This window comes from Xylaria bambusicola (assembly GCF_022495145.1).
Source record: "Xylaria bambusicola strain CBS 139988 unplaced genomic scaffold F5B22scaffold_50, whole genome shotgun sequence".
Taxonomy (NCBI): Eukaryota; Fungi; Ascomycota; class Sordariomycetes; order Xylariales; family Xylariaceae; genus Xylaria; species Xylaria bambusicola.
The window spans coordinates 31,467-47,093 of NW_025953603.1; the positions used below are offsets into that span (position 1 = coordinate 31,467).

A 15,627-nucleotide genomic window follows, 5' to 3' on the forward strand; every position below is an offset into this window, starting at 1 on the left:
AGACGCAGTCGACGCGTGTGAACGTGTTATATGGCGACGAAAAAATTCCTTTCGCCTTCCTTGGGGACGACTCGCGCCCGCTCCATGATAGGATCAACACATGACAATCGAATCCTCTCAGGTGTCGCAGGACTCTCAAGTCTTAATAGGCCATCGTCTTCGCCGCCCTCCGAGCCTAGTTTAGCCCTTACATTATATTCTGCACGTGCGCTTGTCAGGGCGTCCCTGATTGCGAAGAAGACTGCGCTGCCCATGAATAGGGGCGGTTCACCGACTCCTCTACTCCTCTGGATTGTCCGAAGGTTCTCCCATGCCACACCCTTGAGCAGACTAACATTGAAGACCTGCGGTATGTCACGGAACCCTGGAATCTTGTATGCCCCTGGTCCTTTGGTAAATAGATTCCCTGCCATGGGGCCATTACGAAGCCACAGACTTTCTTCCATCGTAAACAGGCCAACGCCTTGGACGAAAGCTCCCTCTATTTGACCGTAGTCAATGGAGGGGTTAATCGAGCGACCAACGTCCATTTTGATGTCAGCTCTCAGACATGTCCAAGTGCCAGTAAGGCAGTCAATCTCAACTTCTGCAGCTGTAACACCCTGAGTGAAATAGAAAAACATCTTGCCAGTATTCTCACCCCATTTGTACCCAATTTCAGGGGTCTTATAGAAGCCATTGGCACTGAGGTTCACACGGTCAAAATATGCCGCTTTAGCAATATCCTTCATGGTCGCTGTCGGTCCGAGCTTTTCTCTATACGGGGCTAGGCGAGCATTAATCTGTTCACAGGCGTTCCATAAAGCATAACCGTTCAAATCAGAGGACGCTGAGGCTGCCGTAGCTGAGGTGTTTGCGACAGTATTTGTAGACGTCTCTGAGATGAATACACTTTCCATCGGCACTTGTAGTGCCTCGGCTGCGAGGGTGATCATCTTGGTGTGAAGCCCTTGGCCCATTTCTGTCCCTCCATGCGCGACAAGAACTGACCCGTCTTGATAAATATGCACCAGGGCACCAGCTTGATTGAACCAGACCGATGTAAAGGAAATACCAAACTTCGTCGGGATCATAGCAAGTCCTCTCTTTCTCCATTTATGGTTGTTATTGAACTTTTGAATAGCCTTTCGACGGTTGATATAGTCCGATTCTTCCTTTACTTGTTTATACATGATCGGAATATGCCAGTCTTCCAAGGTCTGGTTGAAGTGTGTTTGATCGTTGACCTGGTATAGGTTGATTTCACGGAGATCATCCACAGGCATACCTAGTCTGTCGGCAACTTCAGAGATAATTGACTCGGCAATAAACATGCCTTGAGGCCCCCCGAAGCCTCGGAAAGCTGTGTTTGACATCGTATTGGTTTTGCATAACCGACCGCGAACGTAAACGTTAGGAAATTTATAGCACCCATCGATATGGGTTAGGCTACGCTGGCAGACAGACGAGCTGACGTCTCGAGAGTACCCGGCATTACAGAACACATCAGCATCAAGGGCCTGAAGCATACCATCCTTATTAACACCAACCTTCCATTTCGCAAGGAAAGGATGACGTTGTCCGGACATCACCATGTCCTCGTCTCGGTTAAGCATGCATCTAACAGCGCGCTTAGTCTTTTGCGCAGATAGAGCTATTAAGGTACTGAGATGGTGACATCTCGTCTCTTTGCCACCAAAACCACCACCAAGACGTTTTACTCGGCACACAACTTTGTTCTCCTGCACGTTGAGGATCTTGGCTGCATGTGCTTGGCTATATTTTGATTAGCTCAACATTTCAGTAAGGCTAGGTTTGGCAGGAACATACGTCTCAGTCGGGTTTTGACTACTTGCCCAGATCTCCATCTCACCATCTTCGGGTTTGGGTATGGCGATGCATGCATTGGTTTCGAGATAAAAATGTTCCTGGCCGCCCATACGTGTTACACCCGTAAATACATGGTCGCTCTCTTTGAAAGCTACATCTATATCGCCTTTCTTGATGTAGCCGTAGAAATTATGGAAACTTTCCTTTTCAATTGCTTCTTCCATCGTGAAGATAGCTGGAAGGTTCTCATATTCGATCTTGACCGCACGGACCCCATCATTTGCTCTAGCCTTCGATATCGCTAAAATCACGGCTATAGGTTGACCCGCTGTCATAACTTCATCTTCGGCAAAGTAAAAATCGTCAAGATCTGGTGGACCCCATCTGTTATCCTCAGGTTTATGCACATCATTCCTATCTATAATATCAACCACTCCTGGGATATTTAGAGCAGCTGAATAGTCAATGGACTTGATCTTTGCGTGGGCGCGAGAGGAGAAGAGGATGGAAGCGTGGAGTTCATTCTTAAGAGGCGGGAAGTCATCGGTGTACTGTGCCTCGCCAGTCACTTGTTTCAAAGCGGCAAGGTGGTTGCCAGCCTTTCCGAGAGATTCCTGTGCGTACTCGGCGGTAGCGTCATTATCTCTCCAGCCTGTTGACAACGCTCGTTCAAGCTCTTCGACAGCTTGACTATCTCCGTGCATGCTCTCGATGGTGATAGCTTGACTATCTCCGTACTTGTTCTCTATGTTAATAGCTGATAGGACATCTTGATAGAACCGGTAAAAGAAGCCCAAAGCTAAGGATTTGCGATAGGAAGCCATGCCTCCTGGTACACTGAATTCAAGGTTGAAATCGGATTCAAGTGCGTTCATAGTGCCTTCAAGTGTATCAGGATATGCAAACATCTTCCCCTTGAGGTATTCATTTGTGTTTTTGGCAGCAATAGTAAAGGGCGCCATACCGCCGTATACCAGGTTGCAATGCTCAACTGTGCCTTTGTCATCGACATGTACATAGAGTGCACTAGTTACTATTGCGATATCGTCGTCCTTTCTTTTGGCCTGCTTGTAAGCTCTGAAATAATCGCCCTTGTTCATCACTGGTATACGGATAGAGGCAATGATAGCGTCTGGGTCTAGTGCTGTTTTGCGGTAACCTTTGAAGAACGTTGCCATAGGTAATTCGGTTTTCTTACCCCTAGATCTTGCAATGAGTGTGCAGTTCGCCGCTAGGAATATGGGATTCAGGTCGGAGATTGGCGATGCAGTGGCTAAGTTACCAGCTGGTGTCCCGACGTTTCGAATCTGTCGCCCAGCAAAATATTTAAGCTGTTTATAAATAGCCTGGAAGACCTGACTCTTCACTTCGCCGTAATGCTTGATGGCCTCTTGGCAGATATTTTCAAGGTCTGTGAGAATAACATTCCCACCAATCTCGATATGGTCGCTCTGAAAGGAGTAACGCCGCAATTCAGGGATATCACCAACAAATACAGAGACTGGGTACTGCATTGACTTAAACTTGATCTCAATTTGCGTCTCTGTACTGCCACCGATGATCTTGGCATTAGGATGCAGGCTCTTAATTTCCAACAGCTGTTCCACTGTAACTGGACGATACCACCATTTTCTCTTATTCCCAAACGCCAAAGGCTTGAATTCGTGCTTTTTCAATACCGGGGGAAAGATAAGTTCAGTGTCTGGATTGTATTCGATGAAACCCGGAGGAGTAAACCGCTTGATGGGCTGGTCACCATCTAGGCTCTTGTCCTTGCAGCACCCACCACCACCTGTGCTGTTGCCATTATCCATACAACAACCAGAACCGCCGTTTGCCGTACTCTTCCCGCATGCATTTTTCACGTTCACGGTGAACGTCTGGGCGGCATCAAGGATAGGTCGGTAACCTGTACAACGGCAGAGATTCCCATCAAATGCCTCCTCGATGTCATGCTCGCTGGGGCTGTCGTTATTTCGGAGTAGGGCATATAGGCTCATAACAATACCAGGGGTACAGAAGCCACACTGGCTGCCGTTGCCTTTCGCTATCCGTTGCTGGGCAGGGTGGGGATTGTTAACGTTGCCGATCCCTTCAATGGTAATGACATGCTTTCCGTCAACACTGGCAAGTGGTGCGAGGCAAGCGTTCACGCTGGCGTGGTATATTTGCTTTGTAGTTGGATTGTACTGGCTGACGACTACTGTGCAAGCACCACATCCACCTTCGGCACAGCCGCTACATGCGATTAGTTAGATGCGCTCATCAAACGAGCAATATGAGGCAAGAAAGGGACGCACAGCTTCGTTCCGGTCAAACCAATGCCGCGAAGGTACTCTAGTAGCGTCACTTCTGGGTCGATCTCGTCCAGGACGACTCGGGTGCCGTTCAAGAAGAAACGGAGTGTGTCGTGGTAGACTGTGGTCAGCGCAGAGGCGTCGAAGCCAGACTGCCTTTCTGGGGAGATGGCACTAGGGGCCATGTTCAATTCGAGGGGGAAAACGGCGAGCGGCGAGGAAGATTAATCACGGAGGGTCGGTATCGTGTACATTCACATGGCTCGTGGTGACATGCAGTAATTCTCTAGGCAGGCAGATAGTAGGTAATCAGAACGTAGAAGAAGGTAGACAGATAGACGGACTACAGACTGTATTATTGAAGGAGAGGAACAGAAGATCAGAGGATCAGAGGATCAGAGGGATGAGTGCGGGTGGCAAGTTGAGGCGAGTTGACGCGGTTCTCACGTCTATCTGCCCGCATCCTGCCATGGCGGCGGTATGCGACACACACAGATACTAAGGAGGTACTATGTATGTAGCTACCTACGTAGTAGGAGGTAGGGACGGGTTGAGGTACGGGCAGTGACGAATCAGACAACGACGATATCCAAGACAAAGTCGGCGGGGAGGTCCCAGCGGGGTCAAGACCCCACACTCACACCGGGCTATTAGCGGAGATTAGTGCAGTTAGGCTATCACTAGGCTGTCCCTGGGCAGTGCCTGGGCTCTCTAGGTATCCGAGGTATCCTAAGGTATCCGTAGGAGTAACCGCTCACTACAGCCCGCAAGTCGGCCAGCTCCGGTTACACCCTATCTAGGCCTGAACCGGCATACATCGACCCTCACATGACGATAGCTTACAATGATATTCATGCTTAATTGCTTACCTAGGGAAGCTTCGTTCTTGATTCATCAAAATGCCATCTCGATGTGATGGGCAGTCGAATCGGACAATAGAACTCCAACCTAATCCCTGGCCCTCGTTATACTAGGCTCTGCTAGGCATCGAATCACGGGTAGCACGGGTTTGTACCATGTTGCACGCGGGACACGAATGACATTCGGGTTATGAAAATGTGAGACACAGGTGTCGTCATTCAAAACAGCAGCCGCCTGCTGTGCCTGCTGCGCTACTAGGCACTTGATTGAAGGTCAAGAATCTGGTAGACTGCCGCCTATCGATAGACAAACTAAAGCAATGGCTGGTTCTCTCCATTGCCGTATTGCTTGGGTGTCTGAGGAGTTGGCTGGTGACTGGGTAACTTCTCGGTTCATTGGGTTCAACAGGTGCCCTGGCTCATCGTTTGGGGCATTTACGAGCGTAAAGCAGCTGTATCCCACATCGCAATTAAGAGATTGAAGACTAGTTGAGTTGTAAAATCCGGATTCGTAAGCAGCGTTACACGGCATTGTCTTCTTGTCGTCCTCGTCAAGCAATATCTCAAGATGGGGTGAGTAATCATCTCAGTTCACCCTCACTGCCGGCCGGAATGTTATCTTGCTTTCATTGCAGCTTCAAAAGTACCCTGCACGATTACTTCGTAGGAGTTGCATGTATGCAGATGCACTGAGTATGTCTAGATAGGCAATAGTTGTCGATGGTACTCTTCTGCATCTGTAGAAGCCTAGGTAAGATGGACGAATCAGCAATAGCGATCACAAGACTCGTCATCGTCTGACATACTTAATATAAGACTTCGAGGCGATCTAGGACTTCGCTTCGTTCCCTATCATTGGGTCGAATAGCAACGAGGCATTCATTCACTGATCATGAGGTCCACCTGAAAGAGTACGCCAATATTCATCCCCTGTAAGTTGTGGTCATCGCTCCTGTGTTGGCGTCAGCATAGTACATCCGCAAATGAATACTAGGAAGTTGGCGCGCTTGATCCGGCATCGAAGCTCCATATATCAGCTTATTTCCCCAGCGCGGCGCATGGAGCCGAGACCATGTAGCCGAGACGGAGTCAACGGGTTAGTCGACCGGAAGATCCGAACGACCGCCCGTACACGGCGCCTTCCTGCAATACAACGTCCACTGTGACGAATGCTCGGGCCCAGCATCTTACCGCATGCAGAGTAGATGCTTAGTCATTTACCTTGAGGCTCCAAGCATATCAATGCTGCAGGATGAATCATCAATATACAGCCGGGTCGATTTGTACGGGCATAATACATGTATCGTGATGGTCTGGCAAATAGGTAATCATTGTATGTGGGCCGGCGACGACGTTCGGTTAGGTCATGTCGTCGAGTCCTGATGGGTCTTACTGCAAGTGATATAAAAAACACTTGGTGAAAGCGTCTGGATACTATGCTCTATCCACCAGCTAGCGATGTTAATTTCAGAACGTAGCTAAAGTCACACATCTCCTGATCACATACCCAAGCTCCAAAGCTTTTCAGAATGGCTGCCGAAAGTATTCCAGAGTCTATGTACATGCTCAATTCCGGGTCGTCCCAGGTAGAGCACGACCGGTTGAACGTGCAACATCATCTGTTCAACGATATCATGCAAGGCCACTTGCTCCCTCCGCATATTATATCCGCACTCGATGCACAGCCTACCCCCCCTAAGATCCTGGAAATGGCCACGGGCTCGGCGATATGGCTGACCGAGGTCGCTAAGACTCTTCCTGCCGAAGCCGAGCTCGTCGGCTTGGACTATGACACGTCAAGGTTTCCGCCTCCATCCTCGCTACCCCCCAATATCAAGCTCGGAAAAGGGGATATGTACGAGCCGTTCTCTAGTGACCTCCTAGGGAATTTTGACGTCGTACATGTACGGATGATACTGTTTGGCGTGAAAGAGGGGCGGGGACCTGAGGTAGCGAGAAATTTGTTGACCCTTCTGAAGCCGGGTGGTTATCTGGTATGGGTCGAGACTGGGCCGGGTAAGAAGCTGACTGAGATCCCATCAAGTATACACCATCTTTTATGCTAACACTTTCATAGTGAGTTCTTCTTCACGGAGTAAAGGGGGTTCGCTGTCGAGTCTTCGAGGAACCTTAACCTCATTCCCAGCCTAATCATGATTGATTTACCTAATGGATTTTGCCCTTATAATATTACTTATACACTGTCCATCTCCTACTTCTTTGCCTTGTCTCTAACATATCTATACTATAGCTCGTAACAACAATCGAGCCACCTAGTCTAGCATGGTTCAAGTTTCAACAAGCAAGTTGGCGTTTTGCAAAGAAGGTGGGGAGCGACCTAAAGTATGTCATACCCGTTTCTTTGTATTTATTCTGGGATTTTGTAGCTGACGATGATTTAGTCTGCCTAACGCTACATTATCCTATATCAAGGAGGTCGGGTGCATAGAGTGTGATGACAAAGCATACCCCGGCAGCGCGGTCCTGTATACAGATAAAGGAAAAGACTGGATCGCACAAACTAACAGCAATTTTACGGCATTCTTCGAGCCAACATTGCGTGGAATCGTCAGTCTAGGTGGGGTCGAGGGTTTGACTACAGACGCCGACGTGGACGAAGTAATTGCATTAGCTGATCAGGAATTCGGCAATCGCAAAATTCATTATATGCTCCTAAGGGCCTGGGGGAAGAAGCCAGCAACATCATGAATAAATTAACATAGCACAAGGTGTAACGATTTCCTTAGTGTAGTAATTCGGCCAACAATATAGTGTCATTCAAAACATGCGAAACAGCCATTGTGAAGATTCCCAGGCCACGAAAATGGAGGCTTGAACATGAATGATAATTATATGTAAGAATGTCTAAGACTATAAAAATTGTGTGATACGTATGATAGAATGCGTACGCTGGCACGCAGTGGAGGATTATAGAGGATGATATACGGCTGTTAAACCTTTATTTGACTAATTTCCAGAGAATTTGGGTCTTGCTATGGGGATATCTGGGTTTAGAGGTTGCTTAGCCATGACCTGACGGCTTGTTTGCATGGATAAGTCCATTTATAATTCATATCCTACATATGATTAGACCATGTGAGTATATGACCAGAGGTTGTGATTAGATATTGTAATTTTTAATTCCTATAGGGGGGATGTTACTTCATAATTATTTTGGAAGAGCTACGAATATCAAAATCAAGACGGCAATCATGTTAACGTCAGAAAGAGGCATCATGGGAATGGAAAAGTTCTTGTATTTCTCTCTAAAGAAAACCCGCCCAAAGTTATTTTGGTCCTGTTTCAGCAACTCGAGGTACTGCACCCCTTCATAATCGCACCAGTGGCAGCCCCTAGTCACCAAGCATCTAAGACTCGAGATACCAAGGAAGAGATGAAAGGCCTGTTAGTTTGTTGCCTCCGGCTTATCATCACAGATAATCTCATAACCAGCTCTACTGTACAGGTTGAACCACGCTGCATCATTGCCCAGATTCTCAGGCAGAACGAGCCTGCAATTTGGATTGTGGTTGAGAAACGCAACGAGAAAGACCTTCGTCATCATTAAACCTGCGCCCTGGCCAGGGCATCGTCTAGGCCCCTTGCCGAAAGGCATAAAACAGCCCGAGCTATTGATAGCATCGGCGTTTTTCAGGAAGCGGTTGGGGTCGAATTCAGTCAGTGGTGCCATCTCGACGCCTACCTTTTTCCGCCAGTTTTCCTCGTTCTGGTGAAGACCGTGGATACTGGTGACAATCCGTGTACCGGATTTAATCCTATACTTCTTACCATGCACAGATAGATCAAAGTCTTTCTTGGCTCTGTTGTTGAACAGGGAGCCCGGGGGCTCGTATCGCAACGTCTCGAGGAGGAATGCGCTCAGCACCGGCATTTGTGGGAGTTCTGCAAACAAGTCTCCGTTTCTTTCTTTGACATCTTTGATTTCGTCTAGAATGCGCTGCTTCCATGACGCATTCTTGGGATTGAGAAGGTGGAACAATGCCTCCATCACAGCTGACTTGATAGTGTCTAGTCCAGCGATGGTGGCTGTCATGAGGTCATCGCGAGTATTGCTGCCATACCAAAATGTGTTAGCCTAACTCCTTATCACATACTTTCTAGATTTACATAGATAATGGTCATCGCGTTGTTAGGTCAACAGTCTACATACTAGAGCAATTGTTAGTTCTTGAAGACAAACCGATATTTTTATGAACACCAGGTCTCACAACCGGTAGAGCAGGTTTTGATACATACCAATTTTGGGATCCCAAGGCCTTCATTGGCCTTCTGGACGAGCGAAGCCACCGATTTGGGCTCAGGCGTAGTCATCATATCTTCAACTGCTTTGCGTATAACCTTGACATTGTACCCAAGGCGACGAGACTCTTTCGTGAGGGGCATGGCAGCAAGTGGAAAGCAAACTCGATGCCAAAATCGGAAGGCGTTGAAACGCAAATCAGTGAAAGTTTCATTTAGAGCCTCCATGAAGGGGAAGGATTTCAGCTCTCCGTTGATGTCGTATACTTTGATTTCTCGTTTGATATTGCTTCCCCATATGGACTCTCCGCTTGACTCTCGAGTCCAGCTGTCCAAAATATCACGGATGTTGATAGTTGTACCCGTTTCAGATTTCACACTGAAGCGTTCCAGTGCTATTTGAGCCTGTCTCTGGAGTATCTCGTATAGGCGTCTGCTGTCTTTCATGCCTTGTGTCAGCGTGACCTTCCTCTCCTTGAAACGTCCATCGTTCAGATGGTAGAAGGTCAGCGCGTAAGGACTCATCCGACCGAACGAGTATTTTGCAGGCGTATCTCTATCGACATAATGCCCAGTCTTGGCGATGAGTTCCTCGCATGATTCCGCATCCGTAGTGTAAAGCTGGACGGAGAAACCCCGAACGGAGCCATAGAGGTCCGTTGGACGCTCCGTATAAAGCCAATCGTGTGTTTTGTTGTTGGCCACCAACCCATTAACAAACATCTCTGGGCCGAAGATAGGGTAACTATTTTTTACGAAGCGGATGCCCTGCTTCTCATAAAATCTTCGGACGAAGTAGAGCCGTACGACATATTTCCATAGAATCCACAGTAAGCCTGTGACCATAGGCGCAACGAGCAAATACATCCATAAATAGGTTTTAGATGCATGGCTAGAGTAAATAAACGAAGGTAGGGAGGTCACAAGAGAAAGGGGTTGCCCTCTCTCTGCTTCCGTAAGGTTCGACATCATCTGAATGTGATCCATTTTCAAGATGTTCGTTGTTAAGACAAGAAGAAGAATGGTCTTGGGAAAACTTGTTAAGTCTTTTCTTAAGGGTTAGACACAATTCACTGGAGACAGTTGAGGTTCTTATACTCGAAATACCTAGCTACTCAAGGCCGTATTGTCTTCGCCAGCATAACCTCACCCACCCCAAGATATTCTTTCTAAACATAACTTATCGTGACGGAGAGCCACCTCCATAGAGAATGATCCTCGTCATTGGGCAAGCCGCATCATCGACATAACGTCGAGCGAAAAGCGCTGTCTAGGGTTTAGACCTCCATGATTCATTGGCCAAGGAATGTTTTTCGTCATAAGTTGCCCAATCTGCTCATTTGCTTCCAACGGTCTTTCCGATATTTCTCCTTGCGAGCTAGATGCATACCGAAACCGTAAGATCATCGGCTTGTAGCGCTTGCAAGCCCGCCCCGTGATGGGGATTGCGTATTGAGAATGAGGGGATGCGCATACGCGACAACAACGGAACTCATCCTGTCACCATCGTGACGGATCAAACGGATACTGCTGGCGCCATCGATGTGCATCATGCTACGAAGCACGTTAGTCATTGCAGGTCATGAGATTAGGTGCCTAACTTGCCTCAGATTTTGCATGCTCGGGACTCCTCCCCAGCCCCGGGCGCCTAGTTTAACATATCACGCCTTCAATAGTTTCAGTAACTTTATATCCGAAAACCAGTTGTGGTACTCATCACCCTTACTTTTCTCCGCGACGGGTTAAGGAAGGATATCAAAAATATCCAGCATCGTAGGAAAGGCAAAGTTAGGAATATGAGAACCCCTTTCCCCTAGTCTTAAGGCTTTAAATTAGTAACTCTGCGGTGAAATCAGATACAAGGTGATCTGATAGATGCAAGCTCCGGCTACGAGATCATAGTTCAGACTAATGAAGCCTCAGAAATAACAGCTTTCCAAGTATACACTGCAATTCCACCTTTCCCCGGCAACACCAAATCTTATCGGGTTCAAACCCGTGGATCGCGAATCAGCTAACTATGCACGTAAGACTCTGAAATCGAAAGTTCGCGAGGGGTTTTCGTGTTGAGCGTTGAACTTCGTTGTACGCCTGGGTTGCACCTCTCAACAGCTTCCCAATTACTCAGCCAGGCTTATGGTGAGGGGTCAGCGCAGAGACTGGATATCAAACATAGGTAATATCCACAAGCTCGAATACAGGTTTCCGTAGCCCCATACACATGGCTTAGTCACATTACTTCGTAATATCGAAGGGTTCTAGCCACCGTCTACGCACTGATCACTGAACCTTTTCGTTAAAGCCCCAGATGCATCATTAAGCACTAATATGAATGCAGTTTGGCTGTAGAGTGACCCATGCTACCCCAGTTTGCCAGAGGCCCCTGTAGGAAGAAACCCCGGAGGTTATATTCGAGTAAGCTGAATCAGCTGATATGAGCGACAAGCAATGCAATTTGTTACCGCTGTCCGTTACTGTAACTATCAATTACGATTGATATGCTAATGTATGGTACAAAGACTTATGATGCAGATCTCACCCTTCCATACTTCAAGGCAGCATGGACGTGCGAGGGCACTCCAGTTTCGCCATAGAAGGCTATAACAAGTCATCATTTTATTCGTCTGCCTATTATTCATCTTTCAGAGAGCATACTGTCAAATTTATTGGGCGCTTAACTCGGACAAAATGAAGAAAAACATTGAGACCCCTGTTGCAAACTACAGGTACTTGCTACAAAGCATATTAGCCACCAATCATTAAATATATGACATTATAGTCTCATCCCTTGTTTTGTTGGACAGACTTAGACTACAAACCGTCTGAGTCGCTTAGCTGCTTATCATCAAGCTACGTAAGTGGGCGAGAGAATTTGTGACGAGTTTGAGCGAAGAAACATGTATTGGCTGTATACAAGCCCATGATGACGACTTTCTCACTACGTTCTTTGCCTGTCTTCTTCCTGTGGCCTGGCCTTAACACTGCCTCCGAGAAACTGTCCCCCTTGCTCCCTAGATATGCTTTGGTGCATATTATTTAAAGAGAGCTCTGACTTCGACGCCCTAGCGACAACAACATGCTGGGGCGTTTAACACAAGCACTTGAGCAGAACCATCTGATCCCGCAGCTTTATCAATGGGGACCTACCTAGAGCTGGCGGTTACAGAAATCGAGAATAATTACCACGCCTATTAGTTAAGGAATGAGCAAGCACATCATAGCTGAAATAGTTGCAGAGATCGCATGTTTTAATCGTATATGGGAAACATAATCAACAATAGGAATGCTCGGCAGTCTATACTTGTAGTAGGTAACAGAAACCTGTCGCGTAGCGTTCTGAGATATACTTACGTAGAATTTCAGGACGATAACCACCAAACTCCAATGCCACAAGGTTCTGACAACCATTGTACGTTCTAAGCACTAATAGTGTTTGAGTTTGTCATCCGTTGACATTAGATCCTCTTCAGATTCTCTTGAAACTATTCATGGTTCAGACATTAGAGTTGCGGGAGGACCCTTGGGGGATCGTAATGGCCCACACCAACCCTTACCAATTTCATGAGGGCCTAGTCCTCTCAAACTACCGTATTCACCTTTAGTGCAAGCCCCGACAAGTCATTGTGATATCAAGCGTACTCTTTAGCGAAAGTGTGAAAGGGAACGAAGTATCGTGAGCAAAGCGTGTTGAGGACTACGGGCGGCGCTCGGCGATATGGTGTACTAAAACCTGAACATAATTACATAGTGGATTCTTGGGTTAAAATGGATGTACTTTACAACATCGGAGGAGGATGCTAGGGCCAGTGGCATTTAGATGGGATCTCGCCGGGCAAATCGGTACCAGCGCCGTGGTTTGTACTAGGTTGGTCATTTTGCTCCAGTGCTCCCCGCCCAGCCGAACGGACAGGAGATCTGCCAAGCATCAATTCTCGACTTTCCCGATCCCCTACTCAAGACTATTTTTTAAGGAAACAAAAGTTCTTTATACATTTTCTCTACATTTAACTCACAATTGTCTAAGGGCTTTGATTTGGATCGACTCATTGACAGCCGTTCTTGTCGCTACGATTTCAGGCTAAGTTTTGAATCTTAGGCAATAGTTGGAGTCGCTCGCTATGACAGGGTTGAGCATGCAGATAGCAGTGTGCGAAAACGGATTGCGGCTCAAATAGCAACGCCCAATAAAGACATAGAATCATGTTGAGGGTCGTCGATTGTTAAATCCTTACTCTTGGGCTAGAATGAAAAGAGAATAAAGCGCTATTCAAATTGAACCAACCTGTGACCCCATCACTTTGCCCACTATTTTCTGCTAGCACGGCGGGGAAGAAGGAATATTTGCCGAAGAATCCCAGTACCAAGGTTCGCTGGTAGGCCCCGGCTGAATCTTGCGCGTGCCCCGGCAGGGAAACCCCTCACTCTAGGATTGCTACAACATGGTTCTTGACATGGATGGGATAAGAGGTGGGGGAGGAATAAAGAGACCCAAGTCCGAGCGGCGGCTGACGTCTTGACAATCCTAGGCTGTATTTTTTCCGTTGGGGTGACTCTAATTCATCATTCCGCTCATCCTCCACTGCGCTAGCAAGTGTAAGTGCGAAAGTAAGAAAAACAAAGCAACATCACTCGCCACCGATATGCCTGCCACAATAGCAAACGGCGATGCTCCCGAGCTCGCCTTTCACAACATCGTGGATGGAAAGCCGAGAAGTTCGGATGTCAAAGAGCAAGTCATTGATCCGCGGACGGAGGAAGTAGGCTGGGATGTCCCCGTGGCCTCAGCGCAAGACCTCGACGACGCCGTTGATGCGGCCAGGCGCGCCTTCAAGACTTGGAGATTTGTTTCTCACGATGAGCGCGAAAAGATACTCCAAAGTGTCGCCGATTGCTTACGTACAAATAAGGATGTGTTGGCCCAGGCTCATATGAAAGAGACGGGCAAGTCATTCATCATGGCAAGTGCTGATGTCGAGGTCGCGGCTCTTCACTATGAATATTACAGTAGGTACTTTATATAACCCTCGCCTGTGGTGTGTCTACGCAGAGGTTGTCCAAACTAACGCAAGCGTTAGAGGGAATGACTCTCGAGGATGATGTACAGTATGAAGATGCCGAAGTCAAGATTGTAGGGACCTACGTGCCCATCGGCGTGACAGCTGCCATATCGCCGTGGAACTTCCCCCTAATTTTAAGCAGCGTGAAGGTAGCTTCAGCGCTAGCGACAGGGAATTGCGTGATAATCAAGCCATCTCCCTTCACGCCATACGCAATTCTCAAGTTCTGTGAGCTCGTCCAGTCCGTCCTGCCTCCAGGCGTCTTCCAGGCATTGCATGGCGGTGCCGATCTCGGCGAGCGCATGACACTTCACCGAGGCATTGATCAGATAAGCTTCACGGGCACTGTAGCCGTAGGCCAGCATATCCTGCAAAACTGCACCAAGACCATGAAGAAGGTGATTCTAGAGATGGCAGGGAACGACGCTGCCATCATCTGTGAGGACGCAGACTTGGGGAAGGTCATCCCGAGCGTTGCCCATGGGTGCTTTTTCCATGCTGGACAGGTCTGCGTGGCTTCAAAACGAATCTATGTACACGAGTCCCTATACGACAAATTCATGGAGCTTTTCATCGAAGAGGCTAAGAAATGGTCGCCCAACAACATCCTATTCGCACCTCTGAGCAATCGACCGAACTTTGAGCGGGCAAAGTCTATCCTCGAGGACAGCAAGAAGAATAACCACGACATCGTCCTTGGCGGCGAAGTCAAGAATGACGAAAAGGGATTTTGGTTGCCGCCTACCATCATCGCAAAACCACCCGAGGAGTCCCGTATTGTCCAGGAGGAGCAATTTGGTAAGCACATTCTAGTCCCGATCAAAAGCGGCGAGTGAGTATAGATCTGTATAACGAGGCTAATATCCGTGGCATTACAGCACCAATAACACCAGTGATGATATGGTCAGACGAAGACGATGTCATTGCACGCGCCAACCTCGAAAATTCTGGGCTGGGTGCCTCTTTGTACACACCGGACCTAGACAAGGCTCGTCGTATCGCGCAGAGACTCGAATCTGGCTCCGTGTGGATCAACCGGTTTGAGCGGCCTCACTTTGGGGCGTATTTTGCCGGTTGGAAACTGAGTGGATTTGGTGGCGAGCTTGGGAAACGTGGCTTGTATGATTACTGCCAAGTTCAGTGCCTTCATTTTCACAAGTAGACGAAACTTCGTAGTTAGGGGGGAGAATCGAAGTGTCATGGTGGAAGAAGCAAGCGAGTCCTCTTTGGCAAGCATGTATATAATATGAATATTGAAGTCAAACCGAGCAACATTGACATGATCTTAAGACAGAGTCGTAGTCTGTATGAGTGACATTACAGGAATGCACAAAGATATAGTGC

General features: G+C 47.7%; 4 protein-coding genes across 4 annotated transcripts; 2 read left to right on the plus strand and 2 right to left on the minus strand.

The window, feature by feature from the left end:
- Positions 1-26: 26 nt before the first annotated feature.
- On the minus strand, positions 27-4,355 carry F5B22DRAFT_659712 (xanthine dehydrogenase; the record flags this gene model as incomplete). The annotated part of the gene is made up of 3 exons (XM_047980222.1): positions 4,110-4,355; positions 1,810-4,047; positions 27-1,755 (listed from the first exon to the last, which is right to left on the minus strand). The coding sequence occupies exons 1-3, from the start codon at positions 4,289-4,291 to the stop codon at positions 27-29; spliced, it is 4,149 nt and encodes a 1,382-aa protein (XP_047827220.1). The 5' UTR covers positions 4,292-4,355.
- Positions 4,356-6,313: 1,958 nt separating this feature from the next.
- F5B22DRAFT_659718 (uncharacterized protein) lies at positions 6,314-7,675 on the plus strand (the record flags this gene model as incomplete). The annotated part of the gene is made up of 4 exons (XM_047980223.1): positions 6,314-6,982; positions 7,048-7,061; positions 7,218-7,309; positions 7,369-7,675. The coding sequence occupies exons 1-4, from the start codon at positions 6,496-6,498 to the stop codon at positions 7,673-7,675; spliced, it is 900 nt and encodes a 299-aa protein (XP_047827221.1). The 5' UTR covers positions 6,314-6,495.
- Positions 7,676-8,210: 535 nt separating this feature from the next.
- On the minus strand, positions 8,211-10,095 carry F5B22DRAFT_659722 (cytochrome P450; the record flags this gene model as incomplete). The annotated part of the gene is made up of 2 exons (XM_047980224.1): positions 8,211-9,062; positions 9,224-10,095. Coding segments are annotated over 2 exons (1,562 nt in total), but the record flags the coding sequence as incomplete, so codon positions are not given.
- A 3,350-nt stretch (positions 10,096-13,445) lies between these two features.
- F5B22DRAFT_424111 (Aldehyde/histidinol dehydrogenase) lies at positions 13,446-15,627 on the plus strand. Its single transcript, XM_047971678.1, has 3 exons — positions 13,446-14,230; positions 14,302-15,081; positions 15,162-15,627. Exons 1-3 carry the CDS (start codon positions 13,867-13,869, stop codon positions 15,443-15,445), a joined length of 1,428 nt encoding a protein of 475 aa, XP_047827223.1. The 5' UTR covers positions 13,446-13,866; the 3' UTR covers positions 15,446-15,627.

Coding starts and splice junctions, on each gene's coding strand:
- F5B22DRAFT_424111 (XM_047971678.1), top strand. CDS start 13,867: ATGCCTGCCACAATAGCAAACGGCGATGCTCCCGAGCTCGCCTTTCAC. Junction 14,231..14,301: donor TCTTCACTATGAATATTACA/GTAGGTACTTTA, acceptor CGCAAGCGTTAG/AGGGAATGACTCTCGAGGAT. Junction 15,082..15,161: donor TGTCCAGGAGGAGCAATTTG/GTAAGCACATTC, acceptor GTGGCATTACAG/CACCAATAACACCAGTGATG.